Source organism: Nematolebias whitei, chromosome 7 (genome assembly GCF_014905685.2).
Source record: "Nematolebias whitei isolate Nwh7 chromosome 7, NemWhi1, whole genome shotgun sequence".
Lineage (NCBI taxonomy): Eukaryota > Metazoa > Chordata > Actinopteri > Cyprinodontiformes > Rivulidae > Nematolebias > Nematolebias whitei.
Genome location: NC_056504.1, coordinates 25,439,757 through 25,463,341, shown reverse-complemented (window position 1 = coordinate 25,463,341; position 23,585 = coordinate 25,439,757). Strand labels below are relative to the sequence as shown.

Genomic DNA, 23,585 nt, shown 5'->3' with positions numbered 1-23,585 from the left:
CAGTTCGCCGCGGTACACTTGTAGTGAAGCTCGTGACGACTCTTTACCGTGGCAGAGGATGGGTCCGCTACGGTCAAGAGTTCCCTGGCACGCTACCTTTCAGCGTCTCCTCAGGGCGGCTGCGACTCGGCAGAAGTCGTGAGATACTCCGTTCTACAGAACAAACTTCCTCAGAAGTTGTAGGACATTCGCCTGGTGGAGCCACAGCGAGGCGCCGTGACTCCTGCAGAGATGGATGACTCCATCAGACTGGAAACTGAGTCCGAAGTTCCACTCAGCAGTGGAAAACTCCAGAACTACTCCACAGAACCCCAGAAGACTCCAGAAGACTCAGAAAACTCAGAAGACTGAGCAGACATTACTCCACAGACTCAGAAAGACTGACAGTTCCAGGAAGTGTCGACTTTTAAAGCGTTCTGCTTCTGGTCACTTTTAGGAAGTCCTGATTGGTTGAAGCAACCAACAGGGGTGTGGTTCTAGTGATGTCAAAGGGTTTTTACAAGTCAAGAAAACAGCAGAAATGTTTAGGAACAGACAGAAATATTTTGGCGAAGTGACTAACACTGCAGGTGCCAGTTCTCTTATTTACTGTCTGAGAGTTTTAATACACGACAGCCCGTTCTAACAACTTGTTTTTTGACTGTCTCTGACTTTTGACCGACATCACTCTTTCTCATTTCAGACAGAAGATCAAAAAATGCATAATTACTTTGTAAAATAGACATTTAACTTGATTTCTAATTTGAATGAGGATTAAAAAAATAATTAATACTGTTTCACAGTTGATTTAAAATGAGTGGTTCACTTCAACATTTCAAAATGGTATGAACTAAACACACTTTTGATTATTAAGATATTGTAAAATAGTAATGATAATATAAAAAAGAGAGTGTTCTTTCAATTGATAACTTCAGTATACAATTAGACAGTCTCTGGATGAGCTAATTTGTATTTCTGGATTCAAATCAATGAAATAACAGTTCCTGTCCCATGAAGGTCTTCAGAGGCAGGTTTTGGTCGGAGGCCTAGTCCACTACATTATTTTAAGACTCAGTATTGCTTATGTTGAGATTTCGCAGCAAGTTTTCTCTTAAAATGTTTTGATAGCCATCAAGTGTGTGTAAATTAAGTAAAAAATACACCAGTGGATTAAATATTTAATGACAAGCAAGTTTGTGTTCTCACAATAACAGCTGCTTTATTATTTTATTTTTTATAGATCTGTAACGTGTTTGCCTGTGGTACCACTCTCATGAAAATAGTGGATGTGGTAATGCTATTCCAAAAACAAGTAATCGAGGAGTCTCATCTGACATTCTGAACATGCTGTTAATAAGACACCTGGTCAGAAGCCATTCCAGCTGAGCGTCAACACATCCATAAATTAAAAAAAATAATAATAATAATCTCCTGTTGTGTTAACAGCAACAAGAGAGAAAGTCTGGAATTAATCCTCCTCACAGTTTCCAGAAATGTTTGTGTTCATCCTTTCTGACCTTGTTAATATTGAGACATTTGTCCACAGAGGCATTTATCAGCTTTGTTGTCATCCTCAGCAGGGTGACGAATTGTGGATAATCAACCATCACATTCAGATTTGCATGCATACTTTCAAAACGGCTAACAAGACAAAAAACCTCTGGGGTTGACCCTGTGTGGGTTGAACGTTGATAGCCTGAAAGCTAGTATAAACCAAGGGGTCCAACCAGTTTTATCACAAACTAGGAGTGTTCAAATGATAAAAATGCAAAGAAACTAAAACTGATATTGGCTGCATTAGACACTTAAAAATTTGATAGTTGATTTCTTTCTCAAGTTAAACAAATCTTGTATACAAATCTGTTATTTATTTATTTCCATAGTTGAGCAAAGATAAAGGAGTAACAACAGCACCAACACAGTGAGTGCTGTTTGAGTTGAAGCAAAATGGCGCAGTGGTTTGAGCCATCACTTTAAAGAAGATTGTGGATTCAAAACTGGCTTTTTAATGTGGAATTTGTACATTTTCCTTGTGCATATGTAAGCTTTCTTTGGACACTTCATTTTCCTCCAACAGACCATAGACATGCATGTTGGGATTGAAATAGTCAATAGATTTGAGTGAGTGCATGAATGAGTGTTTTCTCATTCATCTCTGACCCTGTGAGGGGTTTCTGCAAGCTGTGCCCGACATTTTATCCAAAGACCGCTGGAGTTGGCACCAGCTTGCTGTAACCCTGCATGGAAACATGGGTTAAAAAAAAGCTGGATGGATAAGATGTGCTATATCACCTTGTACTTCTACCCCCACATTGTACTTAGCCATTGCCATGTTAATTCAATTTTCAATTCAAATCAATTAATTTTATTTATATAGCACCAAGTGACAACAGAAGTCATCTCAGGGCACTGAACAGAAACATTCATATACCATACCATACCATTTTATTTATAAAGCACTTTAAACAGCGACGGGGCCAACCAAAGTGCTGTACAAACAGAAACAAACAGGCAAAGCACACAGCAACATATAACATAATGTAAAATTAAAATATAGAAACAAAGTAATAGCAGATAATAACATAATGATTAACACAGTGTGATGTATACAGGTTCAATACAGATCATACAGTGTTGAAAGCCAGGGAATAGTAGTGAGTTTTCAAGCGGGATTTAAAAACTGTGAGGGTGGGGGCCTGCCTGACAAGCAGAGGTAACTTGTTCCAAAGTCTTGGGCCTGCGACAGAGAAGACCCTGTCACCTCTGAGCTTTAAACGAGTTCCTGGAACTGTGAGAAGCAACTGGTCCGCTGACCTCAGAGAATGCGGTGGGACATATGGCTGCAGCAGATCAGTGAGATAGGAGGGTGCAGAGCTGTTCAGTGATTTATAGACATACATGAGTATTTTGAACTAGATACAAAAGTGAACCATTAGTTAGTGCAGGGAGGCCAAAACTGGTGTAATGTGCTCTCTTTTGCCTGTACTGGTTAAAAATTGGGCTGCCACATTTTGGACCAGTTGTAGTCGTGCAATGGAGGTCTGACTGATGCCAAACAGGAGGAGCGAGTTTCAGTAATCGAGCCTGGATTAATAAAAATAATAATTTAACATTATTTATCTGAGGAGCAGACTGCTTTGAGTTTAACTTCATCGCAGAACTTTCATCTTGAGCAAGCATGAAGGCGACAGTGGAAAGGGAAAAACTCACTCATGAGGAAGAAACCTTTAGCAGAACCAGACTCGGGACAAGCGGTCATCTGTTTCAACCGGTGTTATTGTAGTAGGAGCCATTTTGGTCTTTTGAGCTTACCATTTTGCACCTATATTTTTATCATATAAACTACTTTTATAAATATGATTTTGGAAAATTAAAATATAAAACAACCACACACATAGTAAATAATAAGTCACATGTACAGATGTGTCTTTAAAAATACAATGACCTTGGACATCTATATTTTCAAGATTTAACTGCACATTTAAATAGTGTCTATTGGAGATTTGTGTGTGTGGGGGTGTGTCTGTGTGTGCATGTGTGCGTTCACTTGCTTTGGATAGACTATTAAAATCAAACTATTCAAAAGTGTAATCCAGTAGAACAAATCATTAGTGTTGGGGCAGTTGCCAAGGTGGGCAGAAAGAGACCCACCTTGTTTGTTTGTTTGTTTACTCCTACAAACATATAGGTACAAAGTACCTAAACTGCAAAAAGTACATGGTGGCAAAAGTCTGAATAAAACTCTTATCTGCCAACAACAGCAGCACTATGACCAATTATGAGCCACACACCTAATCAAAGCCGTCTGCTCCTCAGATAAATAATGCTATTAACTTACTTTTTATATATGTCCATTCAACCTTTATTTATACAGGTTAATCCCATTGAGCCTCAGGGACTCATTTACAAGCAAAACCTGAATTCTAGCAAAGAATGATGACAACAGTGGACAACAAAGGAAAATTGGTGAAAAACAGCTAGGCTGTAAGGCGGTGCAGTGAATGTTTCTGTTCAGTACCCTGAGATGACTTCTGTTGAGACTTGGTGTTATATAAATAAACTGAATTGAACTGAATTATTATTATTTTTCTGCTACTTGTGGCAGAGGAATCCTGTAGGAAACCTTTGCATTGTGTTTCTGATGAGCTCAGCCTCTGAAGTGACATCACCTCTCCATCTTCCGGTAAGATGGCGCCCGTGTACATGGCTTGCAATCCACCTCTGCTGATGGTGTTCGGATTATTTTTGTTTTTTGTATTTCACATCTGTGACATCAACTCTTTGCTGGTGTATGACAGACAACAACCTTTGAATCTTCGTTTTCTGGCACTGAAGTCGCTTATTTGGACCATTATCAGCGTACCTCCGGAACCCCAACCCCCCGCTGGCGGACGTGCCAGCTTACCTTCGCTGCGCTCCTCACCTCCCTGCCCGGAGATATCGCTTCAGACATCGTGGAAAACGTGCTGGTCAGCTGGTGAAGCTGAAAGCTCTGCGCGATGCATCTTCTTCTCCTGTGTGCCCGGACCAAGTAACCAGTGGGAGTTGTCAGTCGTTGCGCAGCTCGGACCGACCTGGAGGGGCTGTTATTGAAAACTTGCGGCCATTAGCGTGCGCTAACTCCACCGCTGCTAGCTCCACCGCTGCTAGCTCCACTTTGGACAATATCTGGATGTGTTTGGTCAACGCTAGATCTGTTACCAACAAAACTTTTATCCTCAGGGATTACTTTCAAGAGCACGATTTGGACTTTCTGTGCATCACAGAGACTTGGATGTCTCTGGGTGAGTCCAGCGCCTTGACGGAATTACTGCCACCGAACTGTCTGTGTTTTAACGCACCACGGCCATCAGGCCGGTGCGGTGGTGGATTATTAACAATGTTCAAATAAAAAAAAGTTAAATCTGGTCCTCTGGACATTCAAAAAAAACAAAAAAACAAAGCAAATCAACAAAAAAATGTAGAAACGTTTCGACTCTCATCCGAGAGACTTCCTCAGTCTGAGGTGCTGTATTCAGCTCAGTCTCTTAAATAGCACCTTCTCAGAGTGGATCAACCAGTTTTGCTGCTGACAACCAAAACCAACTGATCACATGCTCAAGAAGGACCATCAGCCTAACAAACATCTTAACTCTATTTGCACTCGTCTACCGCCCACCTCGGTCTAAGGATTTCATAAATGAGTTTTCTGACTTCTTGGCTGAAATCACACCAAAATATGAGCATCTTTTCATTATTGGGGACTTTAATTTGCACGTGTGCTGTCCTGAGAAGCCCTTGGTTAAGGACTTTTTATATCTATTGGACTCATTTAATTTAACTCGGCATGTAAACGGTCCCACCCAAGAGTGTGGACATACACTGGACCTTGTTTTAACTCATGATTTGACTGTTAATAATCTTGTTATTGGTGATAATGTTTTTTCAGACCACATGCCAGTCCGGTTTGAGTTCTCCCTCCCGCATCTAACTCCTAAGTCGTGCATTCCTGCACGTAGGACTCAGGCCATTAACCACTTCACTGCCACACATTTCACAGATGTTTATAACTCTGAAATGATAATTCAGGCCCCAGTGTTTCTCACCACCACTGAGGAGCTGACATCCCAGTTTAACTCTGTCTGCTTAAAGACTATGGATCATGTCACACCTGTTAAAACCAAAAAATCAAAAATCAAAGCAGAACCTTGGCTGAGTGATGTCACCAAGGCTGTTAGGCAGCAATGTAGGAGGGCGGAACGAAAGTGGAGGAAAGACAGGCTGCAGGTCTCTTTTCAAATACTTAAGAGAGTTGGCGCCATTATCAGAAAGCAGTAAAAGCTGCTAAATCAAAATTCTTCTCTGATATAATTACTTCAAACTCTCACAACCCACGTGTCCTCTTCTCCACCCTAAACTCTGTTCTCCACCTCACTGAACCATCACCTCTGGAAGCCTCGACTGAGCTGTGCGACAACTTCTTATATTTCTTTTTGGAAAAAATTGCGACCACCAGGGCTCTCATTTCCCCTCCAACTCATGACCCATCCATCCCACCTCAATCTGTAGCTCCTTTTGACCATTTTGAACCCATCACTCTATCTTCTCTAGAGCCGGTCATGTGCAACTTGAAACCTTCTGGCTCCCCCTTTGATGTGGTCCCCCCTCGACTACTAAAGGAGGTGTTTCCAACTCTGGGTCCGTCCATTCTTGACACAGTAAACAGTAGTTTATCCATTGGCGTGGTGCCAAAATCCTTTAAACATGCTGCTGTCCAGCCTCTCCTGAAAAAACCAAACCTTGACCCCTCAGTCGTTTCCAACTACCGGCCTGTCTCCAAACTCCCATTTGTTTCTAAAGTACTGGAGAAAATAGTCAAGTTCCAGTTGAAGTGTTTCCTGGAGGATCACGCCATCTTAGAGCTATTCCAATCTGACTTTAAACCTCTCCACAGCACTGAAACTGCCCTGCTGAAGGTCTTTAATGAAATCTTCAGATTCACAGATACCGGTGATTCTGTATTGCTTGTCCTGTTGGACCTCACAGCCGCCTTTGACACCATCGACCATGAGATCCTCATTGCTAGGTTGGAGCAGTGGGTGGGTGTCACAGGATCAGCCCTCAATTGGTTCAGATCTTACCTCACTGAAGATCCTTTTGTGTCTCCATCAAGGAATTTAGTTCTGCAGAGGCATAGCTTAAATGGGGGGTTCCGCAGGGGTCCATCCTGGGTCCCCTCCTATTCTCTTTATACCTGCTGCCGCTTGGTGCTATTTTTCGGAAACACAACATGCCCTTCCACTTCTATGTCAATGACTGTCAAATTTACTTCCCCCTAAGACACAATGGTACATGCTCTATTCAACCGCTGCTCAACTGCCTGGCTGACATCAGGGACTGGATGGCTTTAAACTTCTTAAGTTTCAATGAAAAGAAGTCTGAAGTCATGTTGTTCCCTCCCAACGACACGATCGCAAACCACTGCATCGACCTTTCTGCTCTAACCCTGTCAGAAAAACAAAGAGTCACTAATCTGGGCATGATAATGGACCCTTCCTTGAAGCTTAACAATCATGTAAATGTGATCGTTAAATCATGCTTCTTCCAACTGAGGCGGCTGTCTAAACTTAAGCCCATATTGTCCAAAAATAACCTGGAGACAGTAACACATGCATTCATTACATCTAGGCTTGATTACTGCAATTCGCTCCCGTTTGGTATCAGTCAGACCTCAATTGCATGACTACAACTAGTCCAGAATGCAGCAGCCTGATTTTTAACCAGTACAAGCAAAAAAGAGCACATTACACCAGTTTTGGCCTCACTGCATTGGTTACCGGTTCACTTTCGAATCCAGTTCAAAATACTCATGTATGTCTACAAATCACTGAACAGTGTCCCCCCCCCCATCTCTCTGATTTGCTACAACCGTATGTCCCACCACATTCCCTGAGGTCAGCGGACCAGTTGCTCCTCACAGCTCCAGGAACTCGTCTTAAGCGCAGAGGTGACAGGGCCTTCTCTGTAGCAGGACCAAGACTCTGGAACGAGTTACCTCTGCTTGTCAGACAGGCCCCCTCCCTCTCAGTTTTCAAGTCCCATTTAAAAACTCACTACTATTCAATAGCTTTCAACACAAGATGATCTGTGTTTTGATCCTGTATGCTTCACACTGGTTTGTCATCATTATATGCATCGTTTTCATGTCTATATTCTGATTTACCTCATTTTGTATTTTGCTTTGTGTGTTACCTGTTGTTTTGTCTGTACAGCACTTTGGTTGGATTTGTGGCTGTTTTAAGTGCTTTATAAATAAAGTGGTATGGTATGGTATGGTATTTTTTCACTCCACTCACTCACATGGTGCTCTGATTTAATCAGTGCAGAGTTCAATAGTAATGATCTTTTGTGAACTTAGGTCGTTTTCACACCAGATAGTCCAGTAGACTCGGTTCGGTTCGGGACCAATATTCATGACCTTTTGTTTACATTTGAGCTGGTGCGTTTGCATTCACACTGCACTGTGCAGTCGAGCCAACCTGTTGAACCAACCTATTCCCCCACTCGCCTGTGGGGGCGCTGCACCAAGAACTACTGAAAGAAATGACACAAAAACCTCTGAAGACACGTCTTCTTCTTCTGTAAATAAAAATAAAAACGAAGTGGCATCAAGTTTTAGCAGTTTTAGGAATTATATTTTGTCGTTTTTCAAAAATGGACCTAGCATGAGCAGAAGATGAGACAGAAGACCATGGAGAATATTGTTTTTCCACACAAGGCAGCTGACGGCTCCATATAAGGTAAGAGAAATGAGTGTTTGTTTACCCTGCTGAGCGGGACTCGGTCTGTTTACATTCACACTGTACTCGAACCGCGCTGGTGTTCGCTTCTACCGGTCCGAGACCTAGGTTTTAGCCCGGGCCAGAGTTTGCCCTTTTGATCCGTGACAGAGTTCGATGGCGCGTTCACACCTCCCTAAACGAACCGGACTTTCTAGGAAAACGAGCTAGAGTTCGATTAAAGCGGACTAAACAGGGCTGGTGTGAATGCACCCTTAGTTTCTATTGGCATCTTCTGTGTTGACAGTTTAGTTTGAAAAATAGATAATGTATTCTATATTGGCCCCGTAACTGTTGTTTTGTTATACACATTTGATTCAGATAAAGTCTGTCAGGAGCTTTGAGCTGCTTCACTTCTTTCTTTTATCAAGACTTTCATGAATGTTTTCATGTCTCTGATTATGAATCAATGGGCTGAAATTGGTGCAATTTTATGATCCAAATCAGATGCAGCTGCTTCTCGGTTGATGACCTCATCCACATACATCCCATGAAAGAAGCAGAAGGAATGAATTAGTGGAACTCTTTGTGCACTTCATTTCTAGCCACAATAAGAGATGATGGTATAGTTGTTGTCAAGGTTAGCACCATTTTTCTGTTGCTAATTTCCCTTCTGCATTTTTTTGGGGGTATACAATATGAAGTTTTTTTTTTGTTATTTTCAATTTGACTCGTTTTTTTTATTCTACAGCTGGAAGCAGTTTGTGGAGTTAGGCAGCAATTTCATGTAATCACAACATCAGGTTTACCTTAATTTTATGTTATTATATCATTCTCTTCAAGTATTCACAAAAAAAAATCACTTTGGCCTTTTTTTTGTTAAGAATTGTCATCAGAATTCAAGATGTAAGAATTTTTGTAACTATTTAAATGATACAAGAGACTTATGCAAGCTAAATTAAAAAATACATATCAATTTTTGGGGTTTTGGAAAGTCATTTTTATGCACAATTATTAATTTAGCCAAAGTCCCTGCATTACACAGCCATATTTGAGATGCATGCCTACAACCAAAGTACACACCCCTTTCTCACGCATGCATTTACTGGCCTCATGTTACAGCCAGCTAAATTTAAACATGCACATTTTTCTAACTCCTTGAATGCCATGTAAAATCCGATCAATGAAACGTAAGAAAAGGTTCATGTTTCAAACTCCACAAGATAGTAATTGGTAAAAACTAAACCTAGAAACACTTTTAACTTTGGCTGTAAATATCAAATACTTCAAAACGGGGCTCGCAACTTAACATAATCATTTTAGTTTTTTTGTGCCACCACATTATTTAAAACTGTTTATTTGAAATGATTCTTTTGTTTACCAAAGTGTGATCCAAATCTGTTTGTCTTTAAGCATCTTGAATAATTTAAATCTTAGGCAAACCTCTTCAAGACATAAAACTCTCTTTTTTTGTGGGAATTGTTAAAAAATTCCTTGTATGATGTTTACATTCCAGTTACTGAAATAGTTGTAGGGTTAAAATCTGGATTTAACCGACCATACAAACAAACACTGCTCCACTACAACCCCACCCCTCCTAGCCCTCCCAATTTCCCCAAACCCACAGTTATTTGATCCCTGAGAATGGATCCCCTCAGTACAAAGTATTTTATACGTACCTTTTAAAAGCAGAGCAATGAGAAGCAAAGCAAAATGCAACATTTTCCAGGGCCTGTTTGTTCTCTGCGATGCTGCTGCCATTCTTATCCTGAACGCTCACACACACCGGTGGTGAGAAAAAGAGAGGGAAAATGATAAAAGGGGCGAAGCTGGTTGAGCCTGAGCAGTTTAGGGTTTACTCTTACCCAGAGTGGGACAGGGCAGATAAAGCACCACTTGTGTCCTGGGCACTTTTTATATAGCCAGCCCCCTTTTCCTCCTGTACTAAGGCCCAGCCCTACACCCCCTATATTCCACAGTTTAACCCATCCTTTGTGCCTCCACCCTTTAAAAAAGGAGCTATGCAGATGGAGGGAGAGAGGTTGATGAAGTTTTTTTGGTTTATTCTCTGTGCATAATGTTTGCATTCTTCAATTAGTTTTCATGTTTAAAAAGAAATATGCAACTTTAGTTCTGGGCTCAGAATAGAAAACAAAGTTTTTGTGAGCTCATTGTTTCATCCCTTCATCACGCTGGGCCTTAATGTCTTCTTGAATGTGAACCCTGTCTGGATGGGAGCAGTAATCCACCTCACAATGAAAGGTGACAGACAATAGGCTGAGACACAGGTTCTTAATAGGCTTATGGAGATAGACTGTGGAGTAGAATATCAGAATCGAAACAAAGGTGCAACCCACTGTTATGCTAATAGTTTTAATCCATTTCAGTGGTTGGAAGCCCCCACCGCTCAGTGAGGCTATCAATCACCAGCAGAGTTTGTAGAGACACCACAGGATCCACTTAAACCTTTCACACTTCCACACACTCTGAAAACCACCCACAGAAAGTGGAGGATCTTTGTTTTGCCTTTGTTTGATTTTGTGCCTGGACTTCTCATGCTCCCTATAAATTACTCATCTGGAACCACTGGTGAAAGTATGCTAAATGAGTTGTTAAAACATGCCAACCGTTTTGGCCCAAGAAAAACACAATAACAACTGGAGAGAAGTAAACAGGACCAAAGTTAAATCTTGCAAGGCATGGTCATGTAATTTGAAACTGACATTTGTCCCCATTATCCTGTTTTGGCCCTGTCCTTCCTTCCCCCCAGTTTCTTCTCAAACCTCTCTGTTACACCCCCCCCCCCCCCACACACACACACACACACACACTAAAGCCCCTTATCCACAGGGTCTTTTCGGGCTCCTATGTAACCAGTTTGGGCCGATTGCGTAGTTTCTCCACAGTGCCTTCAGCGGTGGAACCCGCACGATTTTTGGGATCTACTTCTCTGGGGTCCCAGGTCTGGTTCTTGTTGGGTCCAGATGTGATGTCAGCGCTCTGTCGGTCACTGATTGGTCAGGGGGAGGAGTCACTGGATCTTTCAGAAACTTTTCAAAACACTGATCCGCTATTTGCATTTTCTCTAACCTGAGTAGCGGCTGGACCTATTTCAAAGATTTTAAAAACAATAATGACAACATATCCTGATGCATGCTCAATAATCCAGGTAGAAAAATCCAAAAAAATTCAATCTGGTCCTCTGGACATTCAAAAAAACAATCATATTGTTTTTTTCAATGTCCAGAGGACCAGATTGAACTTTTTTGGAATAATGACAACACCGTGGCCTAATGCTGAAGTGCTGGCGTTTTTTTGTTTTTTGTTTTGTGCTTGCTGGCTGACGACAAAATTCAGAGCGAGCTAGATGGTGATCCGCTGGTCTACCCGGGTCCTCTCCACCAGAGTATTGGAGCCGGGCAGGGCGTCATCTCCTCAAGCTAAAAGTTATCTGTGTAAGTAAGTAAAAAGCGATATTTACTGTTATGTTTTTTTGAGTTGAAATCTGCATAAATGGTGAAAGTCTGTTTTCTTCAAGAGCTAAGTAGTAGAGAAGCCAGCTGGCCGTAGTTGGCATGTAGCTTCGTGTAGCTTCTCATCACAATATACTACCGGTAGATATCGCCGGGATATGAATTTTATGTCATATCAAACTTCCCAGTCAAATGTTGGATATGTTAGAATGTAGACAGACCGACTGGCCGGCAAAAAAAAAAAAAAAAAAACACGACTACTGCCGTGTTCTGTTCAGGCAGCATACATCGTCAGATCGCCATATGCGTAGCACTGATTGCCATGCACGTAGCGCAAACTGACAGCTCCATCTGTCTGTTGCAAGAGCACCATACACTTCTATTTAATTAGCCATATCACACCATCACGTAGCAGTTAACCTGTCAGATCATCATACTTTGTTAATAACTGCTGTATGATACCCTGACGCCTCAATCCGCCCTGAATAACAGCTGTATGACACCCTGCGTTAACAGTTAAGGCAGCAGATTGATTATATTGTCCTTATATTGTTTAAATTCACAAAGCTCAGACTAACTTCGCTTGCACTGTTCACACATAAACAAACCGAGTTTTCGCTTCACCTGAAGTCGCGCACATATTACACGCAAAGCATCACCAAAACGATTTACTTACGGTTCAGGAAATGCATTGCACACTGTAAATTGTGTAAATACACAATAATACCATGTGTACTTTGCACCAAAACAATTTACTAACTTACTTTTTATCATATCTTTTAGTGTAGGATGATCATACTATAGTATATATATGTGTGTGTGTTTATGTGTATATGTATATATAGTATATGTTGGATTTCATGTTTTATTTTTTATTATTATTTTAATCAAGCTTGAAATTTCATGTTATAAAATGAGTAAGTATGTGTCATTCTTTGAAGGGTTTTTTATTACCTTACAATCATTCAAGTATTAATCAGTTACTTTGCTTAAATAGAATCTTAACTTCAGGTAGTTTGCTTAAATATAATCTTACATTAATGTAGATGAACAGATGCTGCGAAATATTCATCAATTAAAACGGATTCTTCATTTTTCTGGACTGAATAAAACGTGCATTGAATTTAATGAAATGTAAACGTGAGACGTCATTTATCTTTGACCCATCAAAATGAATGCGGTCATTTATTTTACAGAATCAAAGCTTAACATCAAACATTTACATTAATTTGGCAAAATATGAAAATAACAACATAATTAACAGCTTTACAGGTAGTGAGAAACAATGCGGCGATTGTTTCCACTCTTCAGCAGAACAGCAGACATCAATGAAAACTGTACAATTATGATCAATTATCCACACGACGGTGGATGAGCACTTTACACAGACATTTCTAAATTATCTGGAAGGATTTCTACTTGAGAGAAGAATTTAAAGATGGAAATGAAGTTTAAAGGGAGTAAAAGATGGTGTGTGAGGGGAAGTGTTGACCAGAACCGACACTCTCCATTAGAACCCAGCTTTTCCTCGGTACGCTTTGGTAGGAAACTTGACTCATTACCTTTCTGAAGATAAATCAGCAGATATGGAGGTCCAGTTAACGCTACCTGTCCAGCGTCTCCATAGGATGGCTGTGACTCGTCCGAAGTAGTGACGAGATTCCGTCCGACACCAGCTCACATCAGCAAGTGGACTTCACATGAGTGGAGTCCTTCAGAAGTTCCACTCAGAGGTGGAAGATGTTATAATCCAACTCGGAGGAGCCTTATCATGGCTGGACTTCTGTTCTCCCAAACGACTTCACAGAACTGCGAACATTTCAGAACTTCTCCGCGCCGCCGAACTGCTCAGACAGGAGAACCAGGAAGTACCGGCATTTTAAAGAGCTCTATTTCCGGTATATTTGATCGTCCCTGATTGGTCAAAAACAACCAGACAGGGGTGTGGTTTGTGATGTAAGAGGTTACTAGAAGTCAGAAAACAGCAAGACTTGTTATGGAACAGATTACACTGTTCTCAGAGACAGAGAGAGTTTTGTTTTGGCGAGTTTTAGAAACAGGTGCCAACTCCTCCGTTGACGTCTGAGAGGATGTAAACAAGACAGTTGTTCCAACACATGTCTGCTTCGACTCCTGACCTTGGAAAACGCACACTTGCTCATTCAAAGACAGAAATCAGAAAATGCATAAAAATCTGTAACAGACCTTAACATGAATTCTAACTCTGCATATGGCTTAAAAAATCATTACACTGTTTCACAGTTAATAAAATTGATTAGTTCACTGCAACATCTAAAATGGTTTGAACTAAGCCACTTTGATTATCAACATTTGTAAAATAGTAATGATAATAAAAAGAGAGTGTTCTTTCACTTGATTTTCAAGAAAGAAAGTCTCAGGATGGGTGAACCTGTATTTCTGGATTCAAATCAATGAAATGACAGTTTCTGTCCCACAAGGTTCTTAAGGTCAAGGGTTTTGACCTTAGGCTTAGTTTTGACATCAGGTTAAGTTCACTACATTAACTAGAGAAAATCTTCAGCTAATTCACATTCATATAAGTTCTCACTCACACACACCTACGCTCTCACACACACAGGGACTGACACGCACACACATAGGCTGGGGGACGTTAAGAGTCTCTGAGCACATTTCTCTACTTTAAACTTAATATAGTTGACTAAACATAATTAGTAAAGATAATAGAAAGTAGCATTTAATCGTTTAACAAGTGTGATCAGCTGAGGGTAAAATCTTCAGCTAAAACACCAGCTAACAAAGGGCCATAAACTTTATCTTATGGTATGTGACCTCCAAGACTTATCTAGCAGGCAGAAGAGCCCCATAACCATGACAACGGGGTGTTTAAACCAATCAGAAGCCGAGGCTGCAGAAATCTAGGATAAGGTGCAGAGTCACAGGAGAGGTCGTTGCATTTTGCTGGAAGATTGGCGCTGATGCAGGTCTGTCTGAAAATGCCCTTTGTATGCATACAATTGTATTTGTTTTTGATCTTCTGAATACTTGTAATCCGTTGTCAAATAAATCTTTTGAACTAAGGTACCACTTCAGCTGAATTGAACGCCAATGTGGTTCTTATAAGCCACAACAATTGGTGACCCACGACGTAACAGCTGAAAGGACCACGAATTGGATCGAGAAGGTGCTGAACTCCTACATTGTGAACTTCTGGGCCCTACTTCAATTAAAGGTAAGCGTGAGTTACCTATGTTAGCTTCGGCTCAAAAACTCTGCATTTTAGGCTGTAAACTAAATTAAAATCTTCCTCTGTGGGTGTTCGTACCATCTCCTGAAACAGGCATTTGGTAAGCTAATTTAAACTTATTTGTGAAACTTCAGATGTACGGTTTGCTTGTATTCAGATCTGGGTGGTTTTATAAACGCGCGGCACGTGCGTGTATTACGGTGTTTTGTACACGGCTTAGTTTAGAAGTGTGTGTTTAGTTAAATAGATTCACAAGTTTTACTTGTGGCCGGAGGAAGGCGAGACGGCCTGCCGGTGGGTCCGATGGTGACCAAGACGCATTTCCCTGTCCACAGCGGAGCTGGCCGGCAAACCCTTAATTTGACGGAATTAAGGTGCACTCATTTTTGAGTGAGGCTGAGGCGCGGGTACTCCTCGTTTTCGTGTTGACTGCGTTGCTAATTGTACTCCATTTCTTAGATAGTTTTACAGGGAAATGTTTTAGAATAGAAGGTTTACCAAATTGGGCAGCACGGTGGCACAACTGGTAGAGCTGCTGCCTCTCAGCGAGCAGGTCCCTGGTTCAAACCCCGGTCCAGGGGCCTTTCTGGGTGGAGTTTGCATGTTCTCTCCGTGCATGCGTGGGTTTTCTCCGGGTACTCCGGTTTCCTCCCACAGTCCAAAAACATGCATGTTAGACTGATTGGTAACTCTAAATTGTCCCTAGGTGTGAGTGAGAGAGTGAATGGTTGTTTGTGTCGTTTGTCTCTATGTGGCCCTGTGATGGACTTGCGACCCGTCCAGGGTGTACCCCGCCCCTCGCACAGTGATTGCTGGACATGGGCACCAGCGACCCCCGTGACCCAAAATGGAATAAGCGGGTAAAGAAAATGGATGGATGGATGGATGGTTTACCAAATTTCAACTGATCAGGGATCAGGGTAGTTGGATTAGTTTTATTGTTTTAGTGTGTGTGCCGTGCGCTGCGTCTCTGTCAAGGGAATTTTTTTTTTCTCTTCTTTCTCCTTCTGCTCAGCGTTTCTCTTATCAGCGTGTGGCTGACGGGGACTGCTGTCTGTCTAACTCTCTTATCTGACTCTCTCTCTCTCTCTCTCTGTTACAAGGTGGTGGGGGAAGGTTAAACCATCTTTTTCTTTTTTCTCCTTTTTTTCTTTCTTTTTTCACTGTCTTGGGAGAGGGAGGCGTGTTGTTTGTCAGAGGTCTCAGCCTGACTGGTGCTACCATATGTGTGGGGGCGAAGCGAACGGTTGCTTTTCTCTTTTTCTCCGTGTGTGTGTATGTGTGGTAAAGCACTCGTGTGGGGGGAAGGGAGCGCTTCTTTGTTCCAAACACACGAGGAGGTGAAGGTTTACACGTGTTTTGGTTTGTCTTCCTTTCTGCGTCAGAGGTGTCTTGTGTGATCGGTGCTTCCGTATCCTGACCGGAAGGGGGCGCTGTTGTATAAGGCAAGGACAAGTCTGGACACTGTGTTGTTGCATATCAGACTTGTATTTGTTCTATTACAAACTGCGGCCAGAAGTGGATGAAAATAACATATTTGAATGCCTGGGTGTGTGAATGTTGTTATCAGGTGTGGAACTCATAAATGTGGTACAGGTGATGCCTGTGGAAAATCTACAGGATCAATATCAGAGACAAAATGCACGATTTATGGGAAGTATCAAAACAAAAAAGAGGCAATTAGCTTAAGACCAGGGGCCACTAGCTAAAACAAGCAGAAATAAGCTTTATGTACCAAAATTAAGGGGGTAGAGCTTGGTTTTTCATGAATTAGGCTGTACAAGTTGGATTAATTTAAAAAGAAAGGAGTAGTTAGCTGATATTGGTGTGTAACAGCTAAATGGTGTCTGATACGAGAGCAGGGATAGCTGAAAATCTTCCAAAAATTTGCTGATAGCCGTCTGAGGCCAGACAGAAACGGGGATAAGAGCAGACACAAGGTTAAACAAAACAATTTTCTGTATGATAGGAAGGAGGCAGTGACCTCTGGAATAGAGGATGGTTTGAATCTCAAGGAAAGAGGGTACATCATGTGTATGAGCTGTAATTAAACAGGAGATGGAGTCAGATTAGACGGTAGAGGGTTGAGATGTCAAAGCAACCGAGTGGAAGAGAAATAGTGTAGGGGTGGTCTTCGTGGTAGTGAACAAATTAGATTAACTTTCTTCTTGGAATTGACAATAAACTCAGGTTTTGAACTCAACTGAAAAACAACATAATAAAATAAGTAATAGACAAAATCCTTGACACTTGTAAAATAAAGAATTTTATTCTGGTCAAAGAAAATCTTACCGGACTCAAATTGAAAAACTTAGATTAAATTAATCAGTCTTAACTAAACTCAAATTGGAATACTTAGATTAAATTAATCAGTCTTAACTAAACTCAAATTGGAATACTTGGATTAAATTAATCAGTCTTAACTGAACTCAAATTGAAAAACTTAGATTAAATTAATCAGCCTTAACTAAACTCAAATTGAAATACTTGAGTTAAATTAATCAGTCCACATGAGTTATCACATATTGGAAATGTTTAGCGTATAGGAGCTGTTTCCTTCTAAGAGCTGCCGGTACTAGGTTATTTATGGGACAACAACAATTCTAGTGGGTAAACGCCATGACTTTAACTTTATGACTTGAGACTTCACACAGGTCCTAGGAGTACAAAAGGACGACAGAGAGGTGTACATGGTGAGTTTAAGAAGTTGTACTTTGTGAACAAAGGTGCATGTAGACGTTTTTGTGCAGTGACAATGGACTCTGTGATGTCTTGAAGGGTATACATAGTCTTAATTGATTTGTATTAAAAGTATTTTGTTTGTGATACAGTGAAAAAGCAGTTAGGAGAGGAAATGATTTGCAGATTTGTTATATAACAATAAGTGATTACATATTATCATGCTGCCTAAATTTACAAGGTCTGGACTGATAATGTGGCCCTGAGAGTGGACTTCACTGTCAGGTGATGTGTCAAAACACATATTCTACAAGATGGGAGACATTGTTTTGAAGGGAATATTTTATGCAGTAGGCGTAAAGAATTGGTTTGTGCAGTGTTTAATGAAAGCTTTCACTCTTATGTAATTGAACGGTTAAAACATCTATTGTACAATCCAGGACACTTGAATGACTCCGTTGGGGTAAACGCTGCGGTTCCAGAGTAAAACTTGCTAACTAATGATTAATGTGGATAACAGATGAATGTTGGATCTGATTTTAATAATTGGATGGTTTATTTTTCCTTCTCTGCAGCCGGAGAGGACAGAACTGTGGAGTGGGAAGATGAGTCTGGCTAGGCCCACAAAACACAGAAGGTAGCATTTAAATGCATACAGCATCCATCTGAGTTTTGATCAGAACTCTTGAGTGCCGGGGGCTGGATCGGATCCAAATGGGTTCAGGTGGGCGCTGAAGTTGGGTCTGCGAAACTGACCAATGGGACGGTTCAAAGAAGTTGTCAGCCAAGCACCACTGACACAACAACAAAGAACTTTTCAGCCAATTAAAGTGACTTTTCAAAGATCTAACAGTCCAACAGCGAACTGAATTAACTGTCCAGAGGGGGTCCTGGAGTTTGTCCACAGCGAGAACATCCAGTCAAGTCTTGCTGTATGCTGAGATGAACTGCTGCACAAAGCTGAACTGGTCTCCAGACCGAGGGAGACAAACTGAAGACTGAAAGGCTGAAAGAACGAACTGGTGGTCACTCTGTCCATGGTCACTAACATCAACTGCAGCCTGACGGAGGTGTCAACCCCACATTTGGTCTGTGATGGTCATCTAAGCGCCTTGGTGTTGTGATCAAAACTACAGTTGGCTTTGATAATAATCACTCACGTAGACTCATTTTAAGACAGGTGACACAACATGACACAGAAGTACTGATGTGGGAGGGCTGGATGATTCACCCTTCTCCAACTGCTCTGAGATGAAAATTGTTTTATTACCTCTAATGCTCCACACCCCTGAGCAAAATATTAATTTTAACTTACCGTTTATACAGGTCAGGAAGTCTCATTCAAGATAAACCGGTGCCTGAGACCTGATTTGGATGAAGTTCACTAATGTTTTCTAAAATAATACTGAATGATTGTCTTTGCCTTGAAGGAGCTCATTTGGTGGGTCTGGTTTGATACAAGGGATGAAATTTATTTAATGGTTAACTCTTTGCTATATTATAGGAGAGCTTGTGTTGCATTTGGCTATTTGTTTGCAAAACCTGGGTTAAATGACAGTAGTGGAAAGATTAAAACTACACCATATTTTATAGTTCTGGAACTAATACTCAAACTGGGTGTTAGTGGATTACAGAAGGTAATATTTCATATTTGAAACAGAGAACTGTTTCAAAGGGGGTAAGTGAAGGCTGCTCTTAACAGGGAACAGTTCATACAATGATTAGATCATTACAAAATATACAAAAATAACTTCTTAGGGTTTTATAATAAAAAAAAAGTAGTAAGTCTGAAGCGTTTAAAGGATCCTTTAGGATAATCACATTGACATTTGAAAAGTGGAATAAATCAGAAGCCTACAAAACGACATTGCACTTGTATATTGTATATATCGGTTTAACAACAGTATTTTTTTTTCCTTCTTTGTTGTAATGTGTACAGATTCCAGAAAAGGGGGACGCCCCTAGCCTGAAGTGGATTTGAGCAAAGCTTAAGGGAAATGGGGTGGTTCGATAATTTTAAACACAACTGACTTGACTGGACTGGACTGGACTTATAGTTTAATTGGGCTAATAATAATAAAAGGTTTCATGAACAAAGGATTTTAACCTTTTTTTTTTCTCGTTCTCTTTCTCTTTTATTTTTCCTCTTTCTCTCTTTTTCTTCCTTGCTATTTCTTCCATTCTCTAGCACAGACAGGTACCTGGATGGAAGATAAAAAAAAAATTTCTCACAGTGTTGTATGTCAGTTGTTTAAACTTTTAAGGTTATGTTGTATTTTGATTGATGCTGTTGGCGCAAGCGATTTAATGAAGTTACTTCCACAGGGAGGCCGGCGTGGGTGATGATTGCTTATTGCAGGGTGTTGTTGTGCATGTTTTAACTTTACTAATTGTAGGTAGACCTGTTGACTGCAAAGGCTTTGAAGGAAGAAGAAGTTCAGCAGAAGACGATTCAAAAGCTGCAAAAACATTTAGGGTGTTCGGCTTCTGAGAGCAGGAGGAGCGGTGGGACGTTCAGGGGTGACGCGGATATTTCCAGAATATCGTACTACGCTGTATCAACTTCAAAGCTTCAACCCGAACAGAAAAAGACAACAACTTTACAGCTGGTAGCTGACGGAGGCGGAAGCAACGAAAGCGTTCTGGCGGCCCAGGAGCAGCTACAACCGGGCCCAGGAGCAGCTACAACCAGGCCAGAGCTGGAGAGATTCTGGCGAACTTTGCTGGACGTGTCCTATGGATCTTGCTCTTTAGACTGCGAGTGGCGAGGTGTCCGTCTGTGTTGGTGTCGGTAGTGGATGTGGGGAGCGGCTGTTGGATCTGGCTGCCGGGTGTCTGCCTACATCTGTGGATGTGTGAGTAGCTGTTTTGCTATATCTGTGAGGATCCAAGGAGCAGACTAAGCAGCTATCATCTCGTGGTCTGTGTAAGTGGAGTCACTGCCATCTCGCAAACTTTTTTTGTCTAAAAATGTCAAATAAATCAAAACAAAAAAAGGAGCAGACTGAACAGAACTTGGATAATATGGATGAAATAAGAAAATCTTTGAATTTTATGAGCGCTGAACTTGCTAAACTGACTTCCCAACAGAATCTTTTGATGGGCTTGTTTGAAGAAACCAAGCAATTGAAACTACAAATAGTAAATAAAGATAAAAAAATAATGGAATTAGAGCAAAGAATAGATGATCTGGAACAGAACACAAGACTAGATAATCTAGTCATAACTGGACTTGAGATTAAGCCTCAGTCATACGCAAGAGTGGCTGCAGGTGAAAAAATGACTGAAGATGGATCTCAGCGAGAACTTCGGACCTTGGAGGAACAAGTGGTCACCTATTTTCAAGATAAAGACATTGATCTTGATCATGATGACATTTCGACCTGTCACACATTGCCTAGTAACAAGGATAAAAACAAACCTATAATAGTGGTAAGATTTACTAACAGAAAGTCAAGGAATAATCTATTGATGCAGGCAAAAAAACTAAAGGGAACAAATGTCTATATTAATGAACACTTAACAAAGAAAAATGGCACTATTGCTCGTGAGGCAAGGGTGTTAAAAAAAAGGAACAAAATATTTTCTACTTGGTCAAGAAATGGAAAAATTTGGATTAAAGAACGAGACGGATCTCAAGCCAAGTGGATAAAAGATCTAAAGGATTTGGAAAGATTAAAATAATCCTAAATGATTATTATGACATTTATTATGAAACATCTCGTACATACAGTATACTACATAAATTAAATACCATGGCAAAAAACTTCATTGAAAAATGATAATGAATAATGAATCAGAATTCAAAATATACAATGTAGATGATGTCATTAATAGAAATATTTTTCCAATAATTCAGAATAGCCAATATTATAATATAGAACAATTCAACCAAATCAGTAAAGCTAATGAAGCACTCTATAATTCATTTTAACTCAAGAAGTCTTAATGCAAACATTTCTGAGATATCAGAATTCTTAAAAATATTTAATACACCTTTTACAATAGTAGCAATATCTGAAACTTGGTTAAATGATGAAAACATACAAAACGTTTACATAGAAGGTTATGAACTTTATTATATGAATAGAAAAAACAAGAGGGGTGGAGGAGTGGCTTTATTTGTCAACTGTGAAATAAAGTGTAGATTGTACAGCGACATGTCATTAGTAGTCGACAATATAATGGAAATGTTAACAATAGAAATAATAAACAAAAATGGTAAAAACTTTATCATAAGTTGTGTATATCGAGCACCAGGTTCAAGAATAGAGTTATTCACTGATAAATTAATTGAGTTACTAGTAAAGAGTAGTAATAAAAATGTTTTTATATGTGGTGACTTTAATATTGATCTTGGTAACAAAACAAATTCAAATAGCCACGAAACTTTCATTGATTCAATGAGTGGTATATGTTTTTTTCCGTTAATAACAAATCCTACTAGAATCACACCCCATAGTGCTACAATAATTGATAATTTCTTTACAAATGTCATATATGGGGATGTGAAAAGTGGTATCTTAATGTCCGATATAAGTGATCATTTACCAATTTTTATAACTTATAACAATGATGATATTTGTGAGAAAACTATTAAAAAAAACAAAAGATCAATAAATACATCCAAAAGAGCTTTAGATAAATTTAAAAATGACCTAAAGCAACAAAATTGGGAAGATGTCTATGTAGACGACGTAAATATATCTTATGAAAAATTCATGAATATACTAGAAGTTCTGTACAAAAAAATTGTGTGCAAGATACAGAAACCAAATATAAAAAGTACAAAAACAAATTAGTAGGGATTATACGAAAACAAAAGAGGGAATATTACAGCAAATTATTAAACAAAAGTAGTGGAAATATGAGGGCAACATGGCAAGTATTAAATTCTGTTCTTAATAAAAATAAGGTTGGAAATGGTATTTCAAAATATTTTGTTGAAAATAACGTGGAAATCCACGATGAAAATGAAATTGTAAATGGATTCAACAATTATTTTGTGACTGTCGGGTCAAACCTCGCTGCAACAATACCAAATGTTGATGCAAATGTGAGTTATTTAATAAATAGTCGTGTAAATAGTATGCTTCTAAAGGGAACTGACAAAGAAGAAATAATGATGGTAGTAAATAAATTTGCTGATAAAAAATCAAGGGATTGTGAAGACATGGATATGACGGTTGTGAAGGAAATAATGAGTTGTGTAATTGAACCATTTACATATATTTGTAACTTGTCATTTTCAACAGGAATATTTCCTAACAGAATGAAAATAGCCAAGGTAGTCCCTCTTTTTAAGAATGGCAGCAAATGTCAATTTAACAACTACAGACCCATTTCTTTGCTGCCTCAATTTTCGAAAATCTTGGAAAAATTATTTGTAATCAGATTTGACCTCTTTTTAGAAAAACATAATATATTGAGTAATAGTCAATACGGGTTCAGATCAAATAACTCGACTTCAATGGCTCTGATGGAGTTGATAGAACACATTACTTCAGCTGTGGATCAACAAAAATATTGTGTGAGTGTTTTTGTTGATTTAAAAAAGGCATTTGATACAATTGACCACACCTTACTTCTTGATAAATTGGATAAATATGGTATAAGAGGACCAGCTTTTCATTGGATCTGCAGTTATTTGCAGGACAGAAAACAATTTGTACAGATAGATGATATAAGATCATGCCTCTGTGATGTTTCATGTGGAGTACCTCAAGGCTCTGTACTTGGTCCTAAGCTGTTTATTTTATATATTAATGACTTAATTGATGTATCCAGTATCCTAAAATGTGTTCTTTTCGCAGATGACACCACTTTCTTTTATTCCGGTACTGATTTGGAACAAATGTTAGAGTTAATTAAGAGGGAGTTTGTCAAAATACAAACTTGGTTTAATTTAAACAAGTTATCATTGAATATTAATAAAACAAATTATATGATTTTTGGTAATAGAGTGACAAC

The 23,585-nt window shown here is 39.7% G+C and overlaps 1 protein-coding gene across 1 annotated transcript in view; it reads right to left on the bottom strand.

Annotated features, from left to right (window-relative positions):
* The window catches only part of si:ch211-286o17.1 (hematopoietic progenitor cell antigen CD34), a 49,240-nt gene extending 39,115 nt beyond the window's left edge, over nucleotides 1–10,125 (bottom strand). Inside the window, exon 1 of the mRNA XM_037679319.1 lies at nucleotides 9,917–10,125. Coding sequence (XP_037535247.1) covers nucleotides 9,917–9,998 — 82 coding nt within the window. The 5' untranslated portion in view covers nucleotides 9,999–10,125. The remainder of the gene's footprint in view (nucleotides 1–9,916) is intronic.
* Between the last annotated feature and the right edge of the window lie 13,460 nt (nucleotides 10,126–23,585).